At 42.8% G+C, this 21,265-nt stretch overlaps 1 protein-coding gene across 1 annotated transcript; it reads left to right on the forward strand.

The window, feature by feature from the left end:
• The first annotated feature begins 913 nt into the window (after positions 1-913).
• On the forward strand, positions 914-20,767 carry pou6f1 (POU class 6 homeobox 1). The gene is given in 13 exon segments (XM_048241075.1): positions 914-1,270; positions 3,437-3,571; positions 4,071-4,115; positions 4,958-5,135; positions 5,777-5,904; positions 11,271-11,493; positions 12,852-13,087; positions 13,483-13,611; positions 14,312-14,545; positions 17,599-17,752; positions 18,584-18,752; positions 19,200-19,458; positions 19,460-20,767. Coding segments are annotated over 12 exon segments (1,941 nt in total). The 5' UTR covers positions 914-1,270; positions 3,437-3,517; the 3' UTR covers positions 19,592-20,767.
• Positions 20,768-21,265: the final 498 nt, after the last annotated feature.

Below are 21,265 nucleotides of genomic sequence, written 5' to 3' on the forward strand. Positions count from 1 at the left end.
GACTCAAAACAGCCTTGGGGAGCACCAGTGCTGATGGTTAATGTGTCAGATGTCAGACCCCCCACTCTAACCACTTGTGAACGGTTGGTGAGAAAGTCAAATATCCAGTTATTGCACTAAATTATGATGCAATGAATGTATTGTTTATCTAATGAATATTTGCTACATTTTTTTTGTTGCCTTACAAGCAGTTGCTCATGGAGCAAACCAAAATGGAATGCTACAGCTTAGTTTGGATATGATGCAGTAATTACAGATGCTACTCAATGAAACAGAGCTTCTCTTTTGAGCGGGCACCAGGACTAGATAGAGATAATTAAAGATTCAGCTATTCAGCAATCCCAGCTCTCCCTTTGAGCTCCATGGCAATATGTTGCTAATGCATGCAAACGCCAATGTTTGCCAGCTGGCAACAGCACAGAGGAAAAGACATAGCACACAAAGCAGAGTGTGCATAAAAGGGCATTATGTTTTCATAATGCAATACCTTTACCCGTCTTTGAAATCCAAATAGCAAAACTCTCAAAATTACAATCATAGGTTATCAGACTACCAGGAGAACCCAATAAATAACAAAACTAGATGATAGATAGATAGATAGATAGGCTATCCTGGATTTGGCAGTGGCAATTTTTGTACCTTTTATTTTATTATACAAAATGGATTGATTGCACCAATAGTTCCAGCACCATTCTCAGTAGCCTTAAAAGCAATCAGTTTGACTACTTTACAATTCAATTGATTAAGCATTAAGAATCCTCTCAGTAATAGTTCCCTGTTTTCTTTCGCTAAACTGGAAAGAGACGGGGAATGCACATGACGCAACGCAGCCGCCGTGATGTCTCTTTACTGCGCATGTTTGTGAAATTTCCACTGTCACTTTAAGGCCGCCATATTTTCCCCTTAAGTCGAGCCAGTAACATTTTTTCAATGCAAGCCTTGGCCTGCATAAATTATGTTCATGACGTAGTGCAAAATGCCAAAATTGTATTAATTTTGCGGGACTTTTTTGCAGATATCGACTCTATGCTTTGCCTTCAGGTGTTTAGACTTCACCTGAACAATATTGACGAAGATCGTGATTAAATATTAAGGAAAGGAGGTTCTTCGCGCTGCGACCCTTCTTATCAATGCAAATACCTCTTTTGTGTGCAGCCATAGCGCCTGTCTGGAAGCTGTGAGATGAATTTTTAATTATGTGTGTCTACATCAAACTGTGCCAAAGCTGTCCGAAAGAGGAGAATCTACGATATTAACCGACATTCTAAAGGTAAGTTTCAAAGGGAAAGCATTTACGGCCGTTGGTGTTTTTATCGCATTGTTAGACGAACTGCTAAGAGGAAATGAGTTTTTGGTTAATATGCAATGTTCGTAATTAGCATAATTTATATATTTATGATAAAGAGAAAGGAAATACATAAAATGCTGTCCCCTGGCATAGTAGTGAACTACATGGTGTTGAAGACGTGTGACGGTAACAGGGTGTCCCGAAAGCTGTACGCGGCGAGATTTTTATTGGATCAAAAATCGGGGTGGGGTGGGTTGTAACACCTGCTGAAGTTTTGACAGATGTAATATTTTCATGGTGGGTTGGGTCATAGCCCCAGATTAATCAGTTTTTTCGGCTAAGGGAAGGAAGAAATCAGGACGTGACATTGAATCCTTGCAGCATCCACAAACTGTGCTAAGAATATCACAGAAATGCTGTTGAGGCTTCGTAGCCTAGGCCGCTTTACAACGACGAAGGAAACATTTACCCCTTGATGCGCAGTGCATGCATAATGTTTGAAATAGACCGCTAGTCTACTGAAAATGTGAACTAAGCCGCTCTGTCGTTTCTACTTCAGTGAAATGTTGCACGCTTGGTTCATATGGCTATCAGTCTGAGAAGGTGCCAGCCACTTCACCCTACAGTGAGCTAATCAGCGAAGGACTGTTATAATGTGCTAAAAAGAAAAACACACAGAACACACGTACACACTCTTTACACTTTAGTGCATATAGGTGACCATTTGAACCAAGTGTGGCTTGAGGTTAGCCTACCTTCTGGAAATGCTGCTATTGTCACCTATGCACTGCACAAGGAGTGTTCCTGGTGTTCAGGAACCGTGGGATACGCACCTCTTCCGAGGCCCTCAGTCTTTGGATCCATACCTATTGCAGTGCTCCAAAACACATAGAAAGTATATAAAGTTAGCCTACATCTCACATTGTAAAGAGAACTGTTAGCTAAACTTGACACTTAAAAAGAGTACCTATACAACCTTGATTCACAAAACCAAAAAAATATTTTGCTACCCATAGCCTGTGACCTCTACCATGGAATCCTGAGTGTCCAACACTTGCATCTGTCATCAAGCCACTTCTGAGTAATCTTGAGATTTCGCTTGGAAAAGCACACATGCGGGACAGTGGACACCGACTAATGAAAACGTGGTGGTGAATTAATTTGTACCAACATATTCCATTGCCCGTTGTAGAAGGCTGGTTGTACAAGGCTGGTTGACCTAGGCACACTTACATGGAGACAAGGATCAGATTATTAAAAGCCCTTTATTTATGATTGGGCAATAATATGAGTATAAAAAACAGACTGGTTTCAGCCTGACCGGCCTTTTTTACTCTTATTATTCCCCAATCGTAGGTAAGGAGGTTTTTAATAATTTGATCCTTGTCTCCATGTAAGTGTGCCTGATGTCAGCCAAGCAGCCTTGTTTCTACAACAGCTTTTTTGAACTTCAAGAGCACCTTGCATGTACCTGGAATCTACTACGTCCACGATCTGAGCATTCGGTATACCTTCCCTTTTTGACATTCTATTGCCCCATGACCTTTGTGTGGCACTGTTATGGAAGGTGGCCAGCAGCAGAGGTGAGCTAAGGAAGCTGTGCCCTCTTGGAGTGCCAAAAGATTTTCATGATTAAATTGAATTCATGGCTAATTGGTTGCAGAAAATTAGGAGGTAGAGGAATGACGGCAATGTTGTAATTATTCTCCACAATACAGGGGTTCGCTGCCCACAATACAGGGGCTCGCTGCCAGTGGTAAGAAGAACGTTTCTCTGCCATGTGTATCTTGACAGTTGGATAACTGTCTTTACTTGTTACTTTACTGTCTGATACAGAAGAGGGATGTGTGCCATTGATTGATTACTGTACTTGTTGGTCTTTCGAATGTCCAAACAGACACACTGCATGCTGTCTTGAAATAGGCCTACAGTATACGTCACGGCATGACATCAAAAACAGGGTGTTCTTAATCTGATTTAAAAAACAAGCATAAAGATGTTGAGGTTGTGAGTAATAGCTATTGTTAGTTATTGTAAATTGTCAACACTGACATTATTTAGTTCACATTAAGGCATCTTTTTTCAGGGGGATAATTCATAGGTTTGAAATGGAGCATTGCAGAGTTGAACCATATGTCTCTTTCAAAGTTCCTCACAGGTGCTGAGAGCTTGGTCGTTGTCCAGAATGCTGAGCCAGTGAGAATCCACGGGGTGACCCAGTTCTGAAGCATGGACTCAGAGGAGCTCTCGGCGAACAACGCACCCCTCACCGTTAACGAACAGGTAGCCCACACATCCAGCGTATGGTCTGTTAGATGTGACCTCCAGTCTGTCCTGCTTGCCCCAACTCTGCAGCCCCAATATCCTCACCGCACGTTTCACCATCACAATACAAATTCATTTGTCGGGAATGATTTAACAAGAAAAACCTCTTTTACACAAAACACCCTGTGATTGTTTTTCCCATTAAAACAAAAAACACTCTGCAGTTGCTCCCTCGAGATATTTCCGTCACATTTCCTCAGGCTTCTGTTTCTGTCTGTTCAAGCAATGTCTTGTATGCTTGTTGTCAGCCTACTCAAGCCATGCTGTTTGAGGCTGGCACTTAAAACATTGCTTAAGCTATTTGTGGGCTGGTGTTCCTGCTCCAGTGTGTCTTTTTTTTTCTTCTTTTATGTGTCCATTTTATTTTCATTTGACCCATTGTGTCCTAATGTGTGCTTGGCCTCTCTGTCTATTCTCCTTAGCCATTCACTGTCTGACTGCAGAAGTGTTTTTTCAGCCATTAGGTTCCTGCACTGTGAAATTCTCTGCTCATGATGACCAGGTATGCACACTGTCCCACCTTCTCCTCTGTTTTCACTGAGATGCTCCGTGTCTTGCTCAGGTGCCATTCGCTCCATCCTCTTCTTTCCTTCTTCCTCTCCTCTGTCTCTCCCGTTCTCTCGGGATTTACTGGGGCTTGAGCAGATCAACAATCTATTTTTCCCTCCTAGGGGAGTAGTTGTAAGGGTGAAATGTAGACCAGTTGTGTACTTTTTTTTTTTTTTTTAAAGTATATTTTTTGGGCTTTTTGCCTTTATTCTGACAGGACAGCGAAGATTGACAGGAAGTGAGTGGGAGAGAGAGAGAGATGGGGTGGGATCGGGACATGACCGCAGGTCGGATCCAAACCCGGGTCCCCATGGGCACCCGGACTCGTACATGGTACGGGCGCTGTAGCCCGTTGCGCCACAGCGCCCCCAACCAGTTGTGTACTTCTAGGTGAACTTGGGGAAACCAAAGCAGTCCAGTGCCAGCCATGTCTGTGCCAGTTCAGCTGGTGTTTCTGCAGCTTAACCAAATTCTTAGGGTTCCCTTTAGAAACGTCCAGCAGTGAAATATTCACCCTAATTGAAATAGAAAGGGCTGCCTTCACAACGACGCCCTGGTGGTATTTCTTTAATTGCTGTGATTGCTCAGTCCACCACTGAGGAGCTATAAGAGCTGTAATATAGTACCGTATGGCTGTTTTTTTTTTTTTCGTGTTTGTGTGTGCAGCAATTCTGACTCGAAATGTTTGTGTATTTCCCATAGCTGAATAGATCAGACTATTCTCTTAGCCTCTCAGAGTGATAATGAGGCATCGGTTTCCATGATGTCCCTGAGCAGCCCTTCCTTCTCATGCAGGTCATTGTGATGTCTGGCCATGAGACGATCCGCGTCCTCGAGGTGGAGGTCGACTCTTCCCTGACGTCCTCGGGCTCGGAAGGGAAGGCGGCGACCGATGGCGAGGAGGTGGGGAAACTGACCTCGGAGGGAGGGGCTCCGAGCGCTCCTACCGGAGCCAATAGAATAAAGACAGGAGGTGAGGCGGTGAGAGTGACATGGAGTAAATGTATGCTCTCCTAAGCAGATGGACTGCTGTTCTGGGCTCTTTATAGGCTGCTTTTTTTAAATGCATTTACAGAACAGAAGATCCAGTGCCATTTTGTGATGTTTGTTTCACTGCCACTAAAAGATTTCCAGACATTCAAGATATTTGTAAACTGTAGCATTTTATTGAAGGTGTGTGTGTGTGTGTGTGTGTGTGTGTGTGTGTGTGTGTGTGTGTGTGTGTGAGAAAGTGACTAAATACCAACCCCTCCATGCAAAGATCAGTGACCTAGGCTATGCATGTAAGTTTGTGGCATTGATATTTGGTAGCCTGGGACATGTCCACAAACTGATTGTCAGTGGACTAAGACTGGCAGGGCTACCAAAAGGAAAGTCTAAACAGTTGGCAAAATTCTGCTCCATATCAGCTGTGATAGGCAGCCTTGCTGTGTGGCGTAGGCAATGGTTTATGTACACTTGAATGTCAAAGCTGTGTCATCTCTTGAGAATATTTGAATCCTTTCTGTAAGAAATTTGATTGGCGGATTCAAATAAAGAAATAAAATGTGTGCGTGTGTGTGTGTGTGTGTGTGTGTGTGTGTGTGTGTGTGTGTGTGTGTGTGTGTGCATTAGGTGAGCTGGAGGTGTCTGCTGATGCTTCAGCCCCTGCTCCTCAGACTCTGATTAGCTCTGAAGCGGTCAGTGTGTCCGTTCATCAGCCACAGACCACTGTGCCCATCACCGTCCAGGCCTGTCCACAGGTGAGCCTCTCTCAGCCCTTAGGTGGGGATCACACTGGAAATAATGAAGCGGCAGCGGTAAGCGCAACGCTATGCTCAGAGCATAATAAGTTCTATCTCGTTCCTAAGTAACACAAGCGGTTTGCCTAAACTAACAATCTGCTCGCGTTACGCTTTGAAAGTTGAACCAAGTTCAACGCTCAGCTTGTTCAACGCCGCCACCGTTCCGCTGCCGAACCATAGAGAACAGGAAATAGAGAATAGGAAACCTGCCGCTGGTCAGTGTGATCCCTGCCTTACACTCAGTCTCTGTCTCAACCCAGGTTGATTTGCAGTGTAGATTTGATACTGAAGCAAGTCAGAATATTATCAGTTTCAACCACATCCTTTGAAGTGAGATGTATGAATAAAAAAGAGAATAGTCTGTTGTCAAGTCTATGCCCAATTCTCATGAAGACCACCAATCAAACCTCATCTTTGTTGAACACAGCAGGATGACTAAAGTCCTCTAAGAGTAAACAAACTTAAACAAAAGCCCTCTTGTGACCCACAAGGAGACAAACAACTATGAATAAACACCGCTTTAAACAAATACATCTGTAGGAAGAAAGCAAGTACACGGTGATCGTGAAGGTGCAAACCTCCTTATAGCTTCAGACTTTGAGTTGTACTGCAAGCACAGCAATTTCCTTCAGTTACAAAGAAGTCCTGTAGAAGTCCTGTAAGCAGTACCATTCAACCCAAACACCTGGCCCCTGAGCCATAATCTAAAAAAACACCCATGACCTTTCACCTAACCATACTCTATGTGGGCACCTCACAAATACTAACCAATCAACAGACTTCGTCACATAAGTCTAATCAGGTCTCGGCCTATTCCAAATCTGAGCTGGAATGCTGGCACTCTGTTCTGCGTGCAATGCCCTCTCACCTCTGGTATTTTCCAAAGGGAGAGAACCTCCTCTCCTAAAGCAAGTGCACATTTGCGCGTGTCGAAGATGTGCGTCATTGACACACTGTTCCAATTGTTGGGAAGCACACAAAACCCCCACATGCGCATTGATGACTCAATTCTCGTCACGCCCGCCCGCGTGGACACAGACGCGGGAGCATGTCACGGTCTTTACACTACTAACACCTTAACACACCTATGCACTTACCAGACGCTCAGTAAATGGAACACTTGCGCGCATGGTGTTATCCTTGTTGGGATAAAAGGGTCTACTAAATGAATAAATGTAAATGTCATGTAATGGTCCCTATGGGCCCTATATACAGGGTTCCTGCGCAGTATGAAAAACCTGGAAAATATATAATGATAATAGGAAAAATAGAGGGAACTCTAATCAGTCTTCTAAATGTATATGCTCCCCCTGGCAGCGATTGGATGGTTTATAGAAAAATATTTGATTTAATGACAACAAAAGCCCAGGGGGTAGTAATTGCTTGTGGAGACTTTAACATACATTTGAATCCAAAGCTAGATGTCTCTAATGGGAGGCCATCATCAAAGCCCATTAACAGGAAGATGAATGCATTAATGAAGGACTTGGCTATTATAGATGTTTGGAGGGAAATTTATCCCACCAGTCGAGACTACACTTACTACTCCGCCCCTCACGCATTATATTCTAGAATAGACTACTTCTTTATCTACAATAGAGACCTCCATATGATACAGAGATGTGACATAGGCCCAATGACACTCTCAGACCATAGTCCTGATTTCATATCTGTGAGCTTTAACAGAAAACCTAGATCCACATTGTGGATACTGAACTCAGATGTTCTGAATAATCCAGGAAAGGAGTACTTGAATATAGAAATTAAATCATACTTAGAACTAAATGATAATGGAGAGGTGACCCCAGTAATTGTTTGGGACACGCTTATGGCGGTTATGAGGGGCAAAATTATTGCCATCACCTCTCACATAAAGAAACTTAGGAGGCAGAGACTACATGACCTGGGAATTAAATTAAAGCATCTACAACGACTCCACATTGACACTTTGGACAATAGGGTGAAACAACAAATAAAAAAGATAAGGACTGAAATTGAAGACATAAGCACTAAAGAAATACAAAAAAAGTTGCTATTTTTAAAACAGAGGTATTATGAAGTAGGTGGGAAAGCGATGAAACTCCTTTAATACAGATTAAGAAAGCAACAAGCTGACAATACCATCCACAAGATAAGAAATCCAGAAAGTGGAACTATAGAGTATAGAGTAGAGGAAATCCAGCAATGCTTTGAAAAATTATATTAAACACTCTATTCCCAACAACAAATTGATAACGACCTTCAGATTAAATCATTTCTGGCCTCATTTAATTTACCCTCCATTTCGAAGGAACAAAATAAAGACTTAACATCTGAAATAACACTAGAAGAACTAAACTCCGCAATCTCTAGACTGAAGACGAATAAATCTCCAGGCCCAGATGGTTTCACAACCGAATGGTATAGAGCATTGCGAGAGCAGTTGGCTCCAACATTACTGAAAACATGTAATTGGGTCTTAAAAAAAAAGGAAATTCCCCCCTCCTGGAGGGAAGCGATTATCTCACTTATTCCAAAAGAAGGGAAAGACAAGCTTGAATGTGGTAGTTTCCGCCCAATAAGTGTTTTAAATGTCGATGCAGCTTAGATGCAGAGAAGGCCTTTGACTCCGTTAGGTGGTCATTTCTATAAAGTTTTATCAAAATTTGGCTTTCATGAGACTATAATTGCAAAATTTCATAAAAATGAATGTGTTACCAAGACTGTTATACATCTTCCAGACTCTCCCAGTGGAAATACCTATTAAACAGTTCATAGAACAGGATTTATATGGCAAGGTAAAAAACCTAGAACTAGATATAAAACTCTGCAGTTACAAAAGCAACAGGGAGGATTAAGCCTTCCGTGTCTACGTGATTACTATTATGCTGCTCAACTGAGACCTTTAGTGTGTTGGTGTGCCTCATCGTACTCTTCAAGATGGAAGGATATTGAGAGCACAATTAGTGAAGGGGTTCCCTTGGCGGCCATAGTGGCGGACCATGGACTAATGAACGATATGATAAATAAAAATAATCCCTGGATTACTACAGCTCTAATGATTTGGCAAAATACAGTGAAACATTGTAACATAGAGGGCTCCTTAAAAATGCTGAGATGGTGCGCTTTTGATTCTGACTTTGATTCTGACCCAGCAAATTAGATAATACTTTTAGAACTTGGATCAAAAGAGGTCTTACAACGTATCACTCTTTTGTACATAAGGGGACATTAAGAACTTTGAATCACTCCGGAAAGAGCATGGATTGGAACGACATGATTTTTATAGGGACCTCCAGGTCCGCCATTACTTCTGCCAAATTATAGTTGGACTACCGGAGGCAGGGAAGACGGGTATTTTTGAAGTGCTCCTAAGGGCATGCAATTTCCAGACATATAATAAAATCATCTCCAGACTTTACCATAGCATACGCCAGGCTGTTTCAGACAATACACTATACATTAAAGAGAAGTGGGAGAAAGCTTGACTAGATTCTATCTCAGTGGAAGATTGGGAGAGACTATGTGAATTACAATGGGGGATAACATGCTCAAATACCTGGCGGGAGTTTAGTTGGAAAAAACTAACTAGGTTCTTCATTACACCATTACAACAACGACAACAAATACATAATACAACATGCTGGAGAACCTGTAGAGTCAATGAGGCCAAACATTTCCATGTGTTTTGGGAGTGCCCAATTCTAGCTCCTTACTGGCAAGAAATCCACCTCCACCTAGAAGCGGCCCTGGGGATGAACATCCCATATAGATTTGACACCCTGTACCTAGGAAATATATCATTTGATAACTGGGACCACAATGATAAGAAGTTGATACTGATACTTCTAGCAGCAAGCAAAAAAGCTATCTCAAGAAGGTGGTTAAAACAAGAGCCTCCATCATTACATGAATGGTTAGATATAGTTCATGATATTTATATTATGGAAAGGCTTTCCTTCTCTCTCAGAACTCAATGTGAGAAATTCAATAGGATCTGGTCGAAATGGACTGGGTATAATAAATGCATTAGATCAGATTTCTGTTAAAAACATTTATTTTTCTATTATTACTATCTCTATTCTAGGCTTGTGGAAATGTGAAAGCTCCCCATGTTCACGTTGTTCTCTTTTGCAAGTAAAAAGCTATTAGGCCATAATAAGGAAATAGATAGCTTTATTTAAGTTTATTGCACGCTATAGTACATGTAAGGGATAATGTATAGAGCGCCGGTCATTACTGGGAAAATAAGTCCCGACAGGGCTAACCGGACCCCTCGGCGCCAAGAGCGAGGGGTCTTGTTCCGCCCCTGAAGGGACTTATTTTCACAGTAATGACCGGCGCTCTATACATTATCCCGCTTTATTATAATGCTACTTGCCAAAACGAAATAATAAAGTCCCCAATGATATGACTTTAGCCTACATAACTTGGCCTATTTGTTACCGTTCATCGTGGCATTTGCTGAGAAACAAATAGACCTAGTTCGCAACACACGCTGCTGAACTTGAATCAAACATTCTTTAGAACACAGCTGCTGATCAACCGTCTGCTTTCATGTTTGAATGAAGTTCCAGTCCTTGCGTAGTGATATGAAAGACATTAATCAGAAGCACAAAACCCGTTGCCATTGACAGCGGTGATTAAATGCTTTGCCGGTGATTTATGTAGATTTAACATGGGCCCGAACGTTGGGAAGGCCCATTCATGTGAATGGAACGTTCTGCAGCACTCTGAAGAGCCGTGTAATAAAATGGATTAATGTATGAGTGATTTGCAGCTATGTATTACTCTGTCTCTTTCAAAAAAAGAAAAAAAAGAAAAACCTGGAAAAGTATGGAATTTGATTTTAGTAATTTCCAGGTCTGGATAAGTATGGAAAAAAGAAACAAGGGTATGGAGAAATATTTGTGTTTTCAGACTGTTGCATTTGCAATAATCACATTCACTTTGGTCATAATGAATCATTCCTACTGTTGTGTAGCTTAACTGTCAGTCCCCATTGTCAAGATACAACTAAAAATGAACCAGCTAAATGGACGAATATTAAGTGTCATTTTTTAGTTCACTTCAGTTGTCCATACCTTTTGTTTTTGAGTTATCCCAAACCAGATGTGGCCAGAAAAATCTACCGAGAAGTTTGGAAATTTGAGTATGGAAAAAGTATGGAATTTTGAAATGGAAAATGTCTAGGAACCCTGTATATAGTATGTCAGTTGACTTATTTATTGTTTTGTATTTGTATTTTTTTATTTGTAATTTGTTGCCTTGACTGACATTGCAATTTCGTTGTACTGACTCTGTATGATGACAATAAACTGAACTGAGCTGGTCTGTTCCTCCAGGTGCTGACCCAGGACGGCTTGGCCACCCTGATGACAGGCATGATGGCGCAGCCGGGCTCCCTGGGCCAACCTCTGCTCATCCCCATCAGCATGGCCGGCTCAGTGACGGGACAGGGCGGCCTGGCCGTGCTCACCTTCCCCACGGCCACCGTGGCCACCCTGCCCGGCCTCGCCGCCAGCTCGGCCGGGGGCCTCCTGAAACTGCCATTCACTGGCCTGCAGGGTACGGCCCCGTTCACACATATGCCGATTATATTCGCTCATCGCCTGTCTCTTGTCGTTGAAATTATTCTAACACCGTGTCCTAACTGCTTGTGATGCGAGCGAGTGTTAGCGACAGAATCCATTTGAATACTCTGTTGTCAATTGGAGTGTCCTAACTAGATGCAACAATGCTGTCAAAGTCCTTTTAGGCAAGTCCCTCCACTCCGCAGCCATATGGCAACGCTTTTTGGGTACTCATCGGGCATCCATTTCAACAGAAATGCGCGTGCGCAAGGCTTCACGACACCAATCTTGCTCCAGCGGCGATTGGCACGATGTCTTCACAACACACCACATTATTGCCTCAATGTATTCACAACACAGTACATGATTGGCTCAATGTATTCACATGTCAACGTTTTGCCGTGGAAGGGGCGTGATATGCGTAGACAACTACCATATTGGCGTTACAAACCACGCCCATGCTTTTCTATGGAGGATTTTTTGAGTGCTGTGTCTCCTCATTAGAAAGACTCTGATGCTGTGCAGTGCGATGTGATGGAACGTTTTGAGCAGGACTTTTGTCGAACACCGTTGTTCTGCACATTGTTTTGCTCGTGTTGTTCTTTTAAACACCATAGACTGTCATATTTAACAGATTCAGTGTGGACAGAGTGAGAGACATGGCAGTTGATGGTTCACATGTAGTTAAGGATATGCTGTAACTCTGTCATGTGATGTTTTTCCATCACCAGTGGCTGTTTAGCCTGTAATCGCTGAACTACATTAACATTACATGGTCTGTTGCTAGTCGCTTGCGGTGTGAATGTGGATTAAGAGACTTGATCCATGCCTGTGTTTGTGTGGGGTGGTTTAGATGACCTCATAGTACATCTTTGGTACAACCTGGGTACATTTCCATATTCAACCATTCTGTTTCAGGCTTCTTGGAGTAGGTCACTATGAATTTATGCACATCAATGTGTGCAATGAAGTCTTTTAGTGACCTTGAATTTGGAAATATGGCATGTCATCATCTTGGTGTGTAACAGTGAAGAATTTCACTTTAGTAATAATCCTGAATCACACAAATATTAACACCAAACAATTCCTCTAGCAGCTTAGACAGTGTAGTCTACACATATGTCTATTTCTAGATTAGAGCCCTGCTGTGCGCATGCAGGGAACTGGGTTTTTGTTGGGTTTAGCCTCCAGTGATAGCAAGGCTTGGCTAATGCTGAATGATTTTTCTGCTTCATCGCTGCTCATCAGACGTCCCCTTTGGTTATTTGACTGACTGTCCTTGAAGATGACCTTGGGCTCCTGCTGGTTTTTTTGGACTTCATATGTCTCTGTTTGTTTCGTCTCTCCCCCTAGCCGCCACTATGCTGAACTCAGTCCAGCCACAGCTGCAGATGCCCACGCAGACGCTCTTCGCTCCCCAGGCCTTGCAGTCGGTGCAGGCTGCCATGCAGACGTCCACACAGAGCACGCTGCCCACCACGGCGCAGGTTGCCACAGCAACGACAACGGTGGCCACTCCCAGAACCTCGGAGCCCAGCGCATCCGTGGCGACACTCCAGACAGCTGGGTTCTCCATAAATCCCGCCATCGTATGAACGCTTTTTGTTCCTATTAGAGCTCTACCGTTGGGAAATAGTTTAAAAGCACTGCTGGAGTCCGTGTGCGGGTAGGGAATTGTGGGTCTGCGTCCAGGGAGTTTCTGCTGTGGCTGACTTATGAACCCCATAATTTGTGCTGTCAAGTTCAGTTTGGAACAAGAAAGCAAGCAGTACAATCCACTGGAAAAAACCTCAGCACCGCTAACTACATTTTACATTTGATGGCTTTCCTTTATATTTAGATCATAGAGCCACAGTGCAGTTTTTGTACCACTGTATTCTGCATTGTGAAGTGTATCAGTTCTAGTGAATCTATTGTGTCTGTATTTAGTTTGTATGGTGGAACGATAGCCGATTTCATGATTCATCTAATTGTCTCTTCCCAGATCAGTGCAGCATCCTTGGGTGCCCAGCCACAATTTATCAGCTCCCTGACCACAACTCCTATTTTCACCAGTGCCATGTCCAATATGGCTGGCCTCACCAGCCAGATCATCACCAACGCCCAGGGACAGGTGAATCACAAAAGACCACTGCCACACTTATGTTAAGGCCTCTGCCAAACTGCCGTTTGCCAAATAATATTAAATTATATTAAATGCCAAAATGCCTTGATTAAATGGTTCTTATTAAGTAAAGAATGAATGCTATGTATGCCATCTGCAGTGACAGAACTCTAGACAACAAATATCCTTGTTTGGTGTTCTATGGGACCTTTTCTAATAATGTTTGTAAGTTAAATACATCTTGTATCTTTTTTGTCTGTACACCATTCCTGTCAGTGCTGTTTGAATCAAAGGATTATCCCAGATGGCTGCCTAGGGACCACGTGTGGGTGCTGTAAGGGCGTGATTACACAGTGACCTTCTCAAATGGCACTATAGTCATTGAGCTGTATTCACTTGGGACAACCTGGAAGAGCTATGTCTTATCTCAGAAATGAATGCAAGGCAATGGTCATTCACTAATGAAGGGGGGAAAAATAGCAAAAAAAATGTTAAATGTCATATGTTGCCCTCTAATTTTGTCTCTAGGCCTTTTCATCCAAATTGACCTCCACCGTTGTGAATGCACACATAGTTTACTTCTCTCAGCAAACTAGCAGAAACAGAATTCGGCACCGTATCCTGATATCATACCCTGGTGCTAGTGATAGTTGTTAATAAAGTATGGGTTATTACAAACGGCACCTGCTTTTGCCCCTCCTTTTCTCAGGTGATTGGCACCTTACCTTTCCTGGTGAATCCTGCCTCCCTAGCGGGCGGTGCTGCCACACAAACCTTGCCCACTCAGGGCCTGCAGGTCCAGACGGTGTCCCCCCAGCTGGTGCTCAATGCACAGGGCCAGATCATCGCCACCATCGGGAACGGCCCCGCCCAGGTGCCCACCACTGCCGCTGTCTTGTCCAAGCCCTCGGCCGCACTGACTTTCACCAAGCCAGCCTCACAGGTACAGCCCAGCCCATACCCACACCCATACCCACATCCATACCTATACCCACAGCATACCCATAGCCACACCATACCCATACCCATACCTATACCCATACCCACACCCACACATATACCCACATCCATACCCATACCCACACGTATACCTATACCCACACACCATACCCACACGTATACCCATACCCATACCCATACCCACACACCATACCCACACGTATACCTATACCCACACACCATACCCACACGTATACCCATACCCACACACCCCATACCCACACACCATACCCACACGTATACCTATACCCACACACCATACCCACACATATACCTATACCCATACCCACACACCATACCCACACGTATACCTATACCCACACGTATACCCATACTGTGGAAGAATTTTTAGCTTAAAGGTCTGTAAAAACTGAGTCTGAAATAAGGTTTGTCTTTCTCGTTAGTAGTTTATTAATCTCTGCGCAGAGAGGTCTCATAAGCATCAGGCATTCAGGATACAGAGACAAAGTCTGTGCACCCAAGAGACAATCAGTTGTTTCTCACACACACATTTATACCTCGCACAGTATCATAATCTCATTGTATCATTGTATCATTACGCCCTCTCTGCACACTCATGACTTGGTCAATACAATGGGTTATTTAAGAATCAGGGACATTAAGAACATTTCTAATCGGACCATTAGTTATTGAAACAGCAGTATCAAATAATAAGAACCTAATAAGAACTTTAAGAACTAGATTAGTGTCAAACAGAAAGAATGAATTCACACTGCATTAGAAGTATAAATTATAAGGAACATCACAAGCTAGGCTAAACACAGGAGAGTCTATCCAAAAGTGTAAAATCTTACAGAAACACAAGTATCATATCAAAGTTTAAGGTCCCTCTTTGTCATACCCACACGTATACCCATACTCAAACCTATACCCACACCTATACCCAGGGGTCGAAATGAACTTTTTGGACTTTAGCGAAAGGGGCTGGTAGATGTAAAAAAATTACCGGCCAGACATTTTTTACCGGCCAACACTAAACAATGCTTTTCATAACTATTTTGACAGTATCATTAGCCTATTATAAGCTTTTCAGAACACTGCACAAGTTCCTCTGCAAGTTCCATTCAAATGAACGGGCCTTCCCAATGTTTGGAGGTCCAATAACTTTGTAGCCTATAAACAGACAGTGTGGAAGCAGAGCGAAGGAATTATGTCTTGATCAATAATCAAGGATCTTTGCTATAATGACCGCTACAAAAATATAATGACAGTGGCAACGGGTTTTGAGCTCTATATCAGTCTTTCATATCATTCTGTGAGTAGTATGTTCGCAATCATTTAAAGGGGTGGTTCAGGATTTTGGACATAGGACCTCATTTCCAAGTAAGCAAGTGTGATATTTATCAGTGGAGACCGTTTTCAACACGTTTCATCCAGTCGTTCTAATTGCAGAGTTCGCAGGTGCTAGGCTAGCGCAAGTCAACGGTATGTGCTAGCCTGCCACTAAAAACAGTCTTACCTACTCCAAAGGACACTCGAGGCAAATTCCAGACAATCGATGTAAATGTCTGTGTTGATAGAATAGTGTAAGAAATACAACTACCCTCGCATCGCGTTGCAATAGTTATACTTTGTTCCCTGAAGTTGGTAGTAGTCATTTTGCATCTCAGCGGCGGACTGATATTACCAAGGCTACTACTAGGTATCCCCATTGGAGTGCTTTACTGTTTACTTTTTTGGCAGTACTACTAACTGGAGCAAGTATAATTCCCGCCAAGCTAAGACACTAGTCCCTCAAAATGTAATGCGATCGTTGAAATGCAAGGATAGAATAATGTTAGAAATAAACTATCAATACAGACATTTACATCGATAGTCTGGCGCTTATAATTTATTTGCCTTGGGTGTACTTTGGAGTGGGTAAGACTGTTTTTAGTGGCAGGCTAGCACATACCGCTGACTTGCGCTTAGCCTAGCACCTCGCCGAACTCTGCAATTAGAACGACTGGATGAAACGTGTTGAAAACGGTCTCCACTGATAAATATCACACTTGCTTACTTGGAAATGAGGTCCTATGTCCAAAATCCTGAACCACCCCTTTAAGGTGAAAGTAAGCAAGTAATAGGCTACGTTTCTATGCAACATCTGAAACTTTCAAGTTCTATTGACGATCTATTCGTTTTCTTAGCAGATGCATGAAAGGGTAACCAAATAACTGTAAGACTTGTTAAGTTTCATTTTCTTGTTTCTTGTTCTGACCATGTCAACATTGGGTGAACCAAATACCGGTGTGAAGCGGAGTTGATATGGCAAGCCAGTTTAACGTGTTTAAAGTAGCCTATTCTCGCAGTTGATAAGCAGCCGTTTTCCACACGCCAAAGTGGCACAGTACCTGCCATAATTCAGCCGCCAATACAAAAATATACTCGCCATTGGTGCTCGGTGGGAGTTCATTTCAAGCTCTGCCTGCTATAGGCGAGGATCACATCAGCCAGCCGCAAGCGGCAGCAGCAAACGTAATGCAACGCTCAGACCATAATAAGTTTTATCTCGTTCCTAAGCAACACAAGCGGTTTGTCAATTGAATACGCTCGCATTGCGCTTTGAAGTTCAACGCTCAGCTTGCTCAACGCTAGTGTTAAGCCAGCGCTGCCACCGTTCCGCTGCTGAACCATAGAAAACAATAGGAAACCTGCTGCTTGCCGCTGGCTAATGTGATCCCCGCCCACCCATACCCATACCTACACCCATACCCACACCTATACTCATACCCACGCCCACACCATACCCAGACCCATGCCTATACCTAAACCCATACCCACACCCATATCTTTACCTATACTCATACTCATGGCTGTGGGTGAAGTTCTCTGCTTAAAAATTGAATGATCCGAAGGACAATTCAATTGTTCTCACTTTTTATTGCTATTTATGGAAATGTCTTGTAGCTGCATCCATATGCACTTCAAACAGCAATTATATATAATTCAACTTTATGCCACTTCCCCCCCAAAAAACTTTGTTAACTCTTCCAGGGTCCTGTGGTGACCATGGCACAGTCCCCCGTTGCTATTGCCCCCCTGGTCATCGATCCCCAGCCCTCCGTGGTGAAGCCAGTGCCCCCCTCTCTGGCATCTGCAGTGCCCTTGGCCAGCGGAGAGGCGCCCACAGTGGGACAGCTCGTCAGCAGTGCGTAGCCTCTGTTTTGCTCTTGCTAATTATCCTCAGTGCCGGGCACAGCATCCAAATTAGCCCAAAGTTAAATTACGCCTGGCAACCTTGGCAGGACGCCTGAGAACATTGTATGTTTGTTTATTACTCATAATCATAACATCCCATTTAGAAATGGATACAGCTAGAGAATGGGAGGCTTGTGACATAAATGGCTTTTGAGAAGTGCTTTTGGTGCTGGCCTGTGTGATATAAACACAAGCTCCCTGTCCTCTTTCAGTAAGGATGACGCATGGCATGTACTTCAAAGAAAATCAGTGTTTTCCATTTTGTAATTTGTTCTTGAGAATGTTAATGTCAAATGTACTCCATCCTTGACATGTTTTTGTTTCACTACACTGTATGCTGTAATAAGATGGGATAGTCCTCACATATACTTATAGTGTTTTAAATTAATATTGCTCTTTTCTTTGGTGTAGAAAATGTAGTCATGCTTACTCAAATTATTACTATCTAGATATTTTCCAACAGTGCTTAGAAGAGCATATATCAATGTCTTGCCCTATTGAAACATTAATGTGTGTTAAGATTAAATCATGCTTAGCTGATCTATCTTTAAGATGTTAAATTAGGGGAAGGCAGTCTTGGCCTATGAAATTAATGAACCAAGAAAAATAACTAGCTGCCTCTGAATTCTTAATGTTGTAGTTCATTGGTAGAATGTTGTCATTTGGACAGTTGGCCCTTGTGCCATGTAAGGCTATTGGAAGAAAGTCTCCTTTGGATTTTGGTTCATGTTTTTTTTTATTTAGCGCAGCTCTGGCTAAATGGCTAGTGATCTGTCCACAGAGCCGCCTCAGGGGGGCACAGACGAGGAGTGCATAAACCTGGAGGAGATCCGTGAGTTCGCCAAGAACTTCAAGATCCGCCGGCTCTCGCTAGGTCTCACGCAAACGCAGGTGGGCCAAGCGCTGACCGCCACTGAGGGCCCCGCCTACAGTCAGTCCGCCATCTGCAGGTGAGACGGCTTGCTCACACAGAGCGAGAGGAAGGACTGATGTAGTCCTGCAATCAGAGGTGGCTACCTTTGGTAACACTGCTGTATCCGAGGTTATGAATTATGAATAAGGGACAGCACTCAACAGTTCTTTTAAGCTTTTTTAATCGCCCCACAGACATTTTGGGGCCAGGTGCCCTTTTTCAGCGTGATATGCACTTTAGTTTATAAACTGTTGAACTCTATCACTATCCTTAATTCAAAACTGCATCAGAGGTTATACCACTCTAATTGACATGCAGAGTGCAGCTGACTGTCACACTTAAATTTGGCTAAATGTGGCTAAATGGCAAGAATAGGCTGCAATACAATATGAAATCGTGAAATATGTTACTTATATGCGTAGCTAGCTATCTGTAGAGTTAAAACATCAAACACATTTGATCTCATTTCACTCCTCTCTGTCAGGTTCGAGAAGCTGGACATCACCCCCAAGAGTGCCCAGAAGTTGAAACCAGTCTTGGAGCGCTGGCTAGCCGAGGCCGAACTCTGGAACCAGAAGGGTCAGCAGAACCTGATGGAGTTTGTGGGCGGGGAGCCGTCCAAGAAGCGCAAGCGCCGGACCAGCTTCACGCCGCAGGCCATCGAGGTGCTCAACTCCTACTTCGAGAAGAACGCCCTGCCCACCGGCCAGGAGATAACGCAGATCGCCAAGGAGCTCAAACTACGACCGTGAGGTGGTGCGCGTGTGGTTCTGCAACCGCCGGCAGACACTGAAGAACACCAGCAAGATTAATGTCTTTCAGGTGCAACAGCAGCAACAACAGCAGCAACAGCAGCAGCATCAGCAGAAGCACTGAGAACACGGAACCGTTCATGGCTGGCTGTTCAGCAGTGCAATAGGACGGACATAAGGGAGGTTGGCGTTCCAGGACTAGGGGTTGTGGAGTTTTTTTGGGGTGAGAGGAACTAGAGGAGAGCAACATGAAGGAATAAGGAAACATTTTTAATACTGCAACGTGAAGGCACTTTTTTGGGAGAAAGATGAAGGCAGTCAAAGAGACGCACAGAGAAACAAAGGCAGTGGAACACAAGGATGAAGCTTGTGTGACATGATGCTAAATGTGAACAATTCAGTGCTTACCTGTTTCTTCACCTTTTTATACTGAGGAACGGTAGCAAGTCTGCACCACCACATTCTTTTTGGGGTTTTTAAAATGTATTGAAATATACCCTCATGTGTCATTAAGAGACATACAGTTGATTTCATATTGGAAGCTCAATTTCATAAACTTTACATTGTGAGTAACACTTTATTAGGCCTCAGTTAGAGGTCCGTCATCATCCACTGAGGAGACCTTGGGCCCCACCCCCTCCCCTCCATCTTGTTGTTACAATTTGCCCTAGTTAAGAGGGTCACAGTCATATTCCTGTGTAAACTATGGTCCTGGGAGACTCCAGGTCTGTGCGCGACTTTGGAGCAGTTAATTTTTCTTTTCTGTCAGACGCACAGAGGTACGTATCATCAGCTTTCTCCTCAACTTTTTATGAGTTAGTGTGTGTGGAGATGGTCAGTGTGTGTGAGTGTGTTTTGTCACATTTGACAATCATATATCGTTTTTCAAGTCAGAGAAATGCATGCCCGTTGTTTCCCATTGTGAAACTTTCTGTTTGCCAAGAAATTCTGAATGTGTGTTTTACCACAAACCCAGTAATACATGCCTGTTGCTCTATATAGAGACCCACAGTCATGACCATAACATTATTGTAAACTGTTACTGTTAGTGGATATATTTAGTGTGCTTTTTATTCTGCCTAAGTTAGGCAGGAATAAGAGATTTTTCTGGAATACATAAGCTCCTAATCACAAACCAATGTTCTCTAATGCAGCATTGAATTCTAAAATGATATTATATTGTGAAAAGAATGACTGATATGAATTATGTCCTCATTAATATTTTGCTTTCATTAATAATAACATTTCAATATAATTGAATATATTTCTATTGTTATTACCATTAAATAATAACTTTTAATTGCCATTGTAAAGTTGTTATTTTACATGATGATTGTAAGACCATGCATTCACAACACAGTTCCTGACCGGTTTTTACTTGAGTTATGTTCTGAAGATGTTTTATGATGAAATGACTGCAAAAAGATCTCCAGAATAATTAGCGGTTGGTTCCGCCATTTGTAATTTCTGAGACAGTTCCTCAATTTAACTGTGCTTTCAAAGAATTTTCTGTAGAGTGAATGAGCAACTGCATCTCAACATTTTAACTTGACATCATAATATTATGAACAGTTGGGGGTCTAAACAATTATTGTTTATATCCTCTGTAAACTGATAAGTAATTAGACAGTTTATATCATTAACATTTATTGGAATTGTTGCATTTTTTAAACAAAATGCTTAACAGAATAACAATCATTGAGAAAGGGGGAAAACTCCGCTTTTTGAGAAGAGAGAAAGTTTGACACAGAAACTTGAAACTTGAAATCACAATGACAGTCAGACATAGCCTGACATC

The sequence above is a fragment of the Alosa alosa genome, chromosome 4 (assembly GCF_017589495.1).
Source record: "Alosa alosa isolate M-15738 ecotype Scorff River chromosome 4, AALO_Geno_1.1, whole genome shotgun sequence".
In the NCBI taxonomy this organism is placed as follows: domain Eukaryota; kingdom Metazoa; phylum Chordata; class Actinopteri; order Clupeiformes; family Clupeidae; genus Alosa; species Alosa alosa.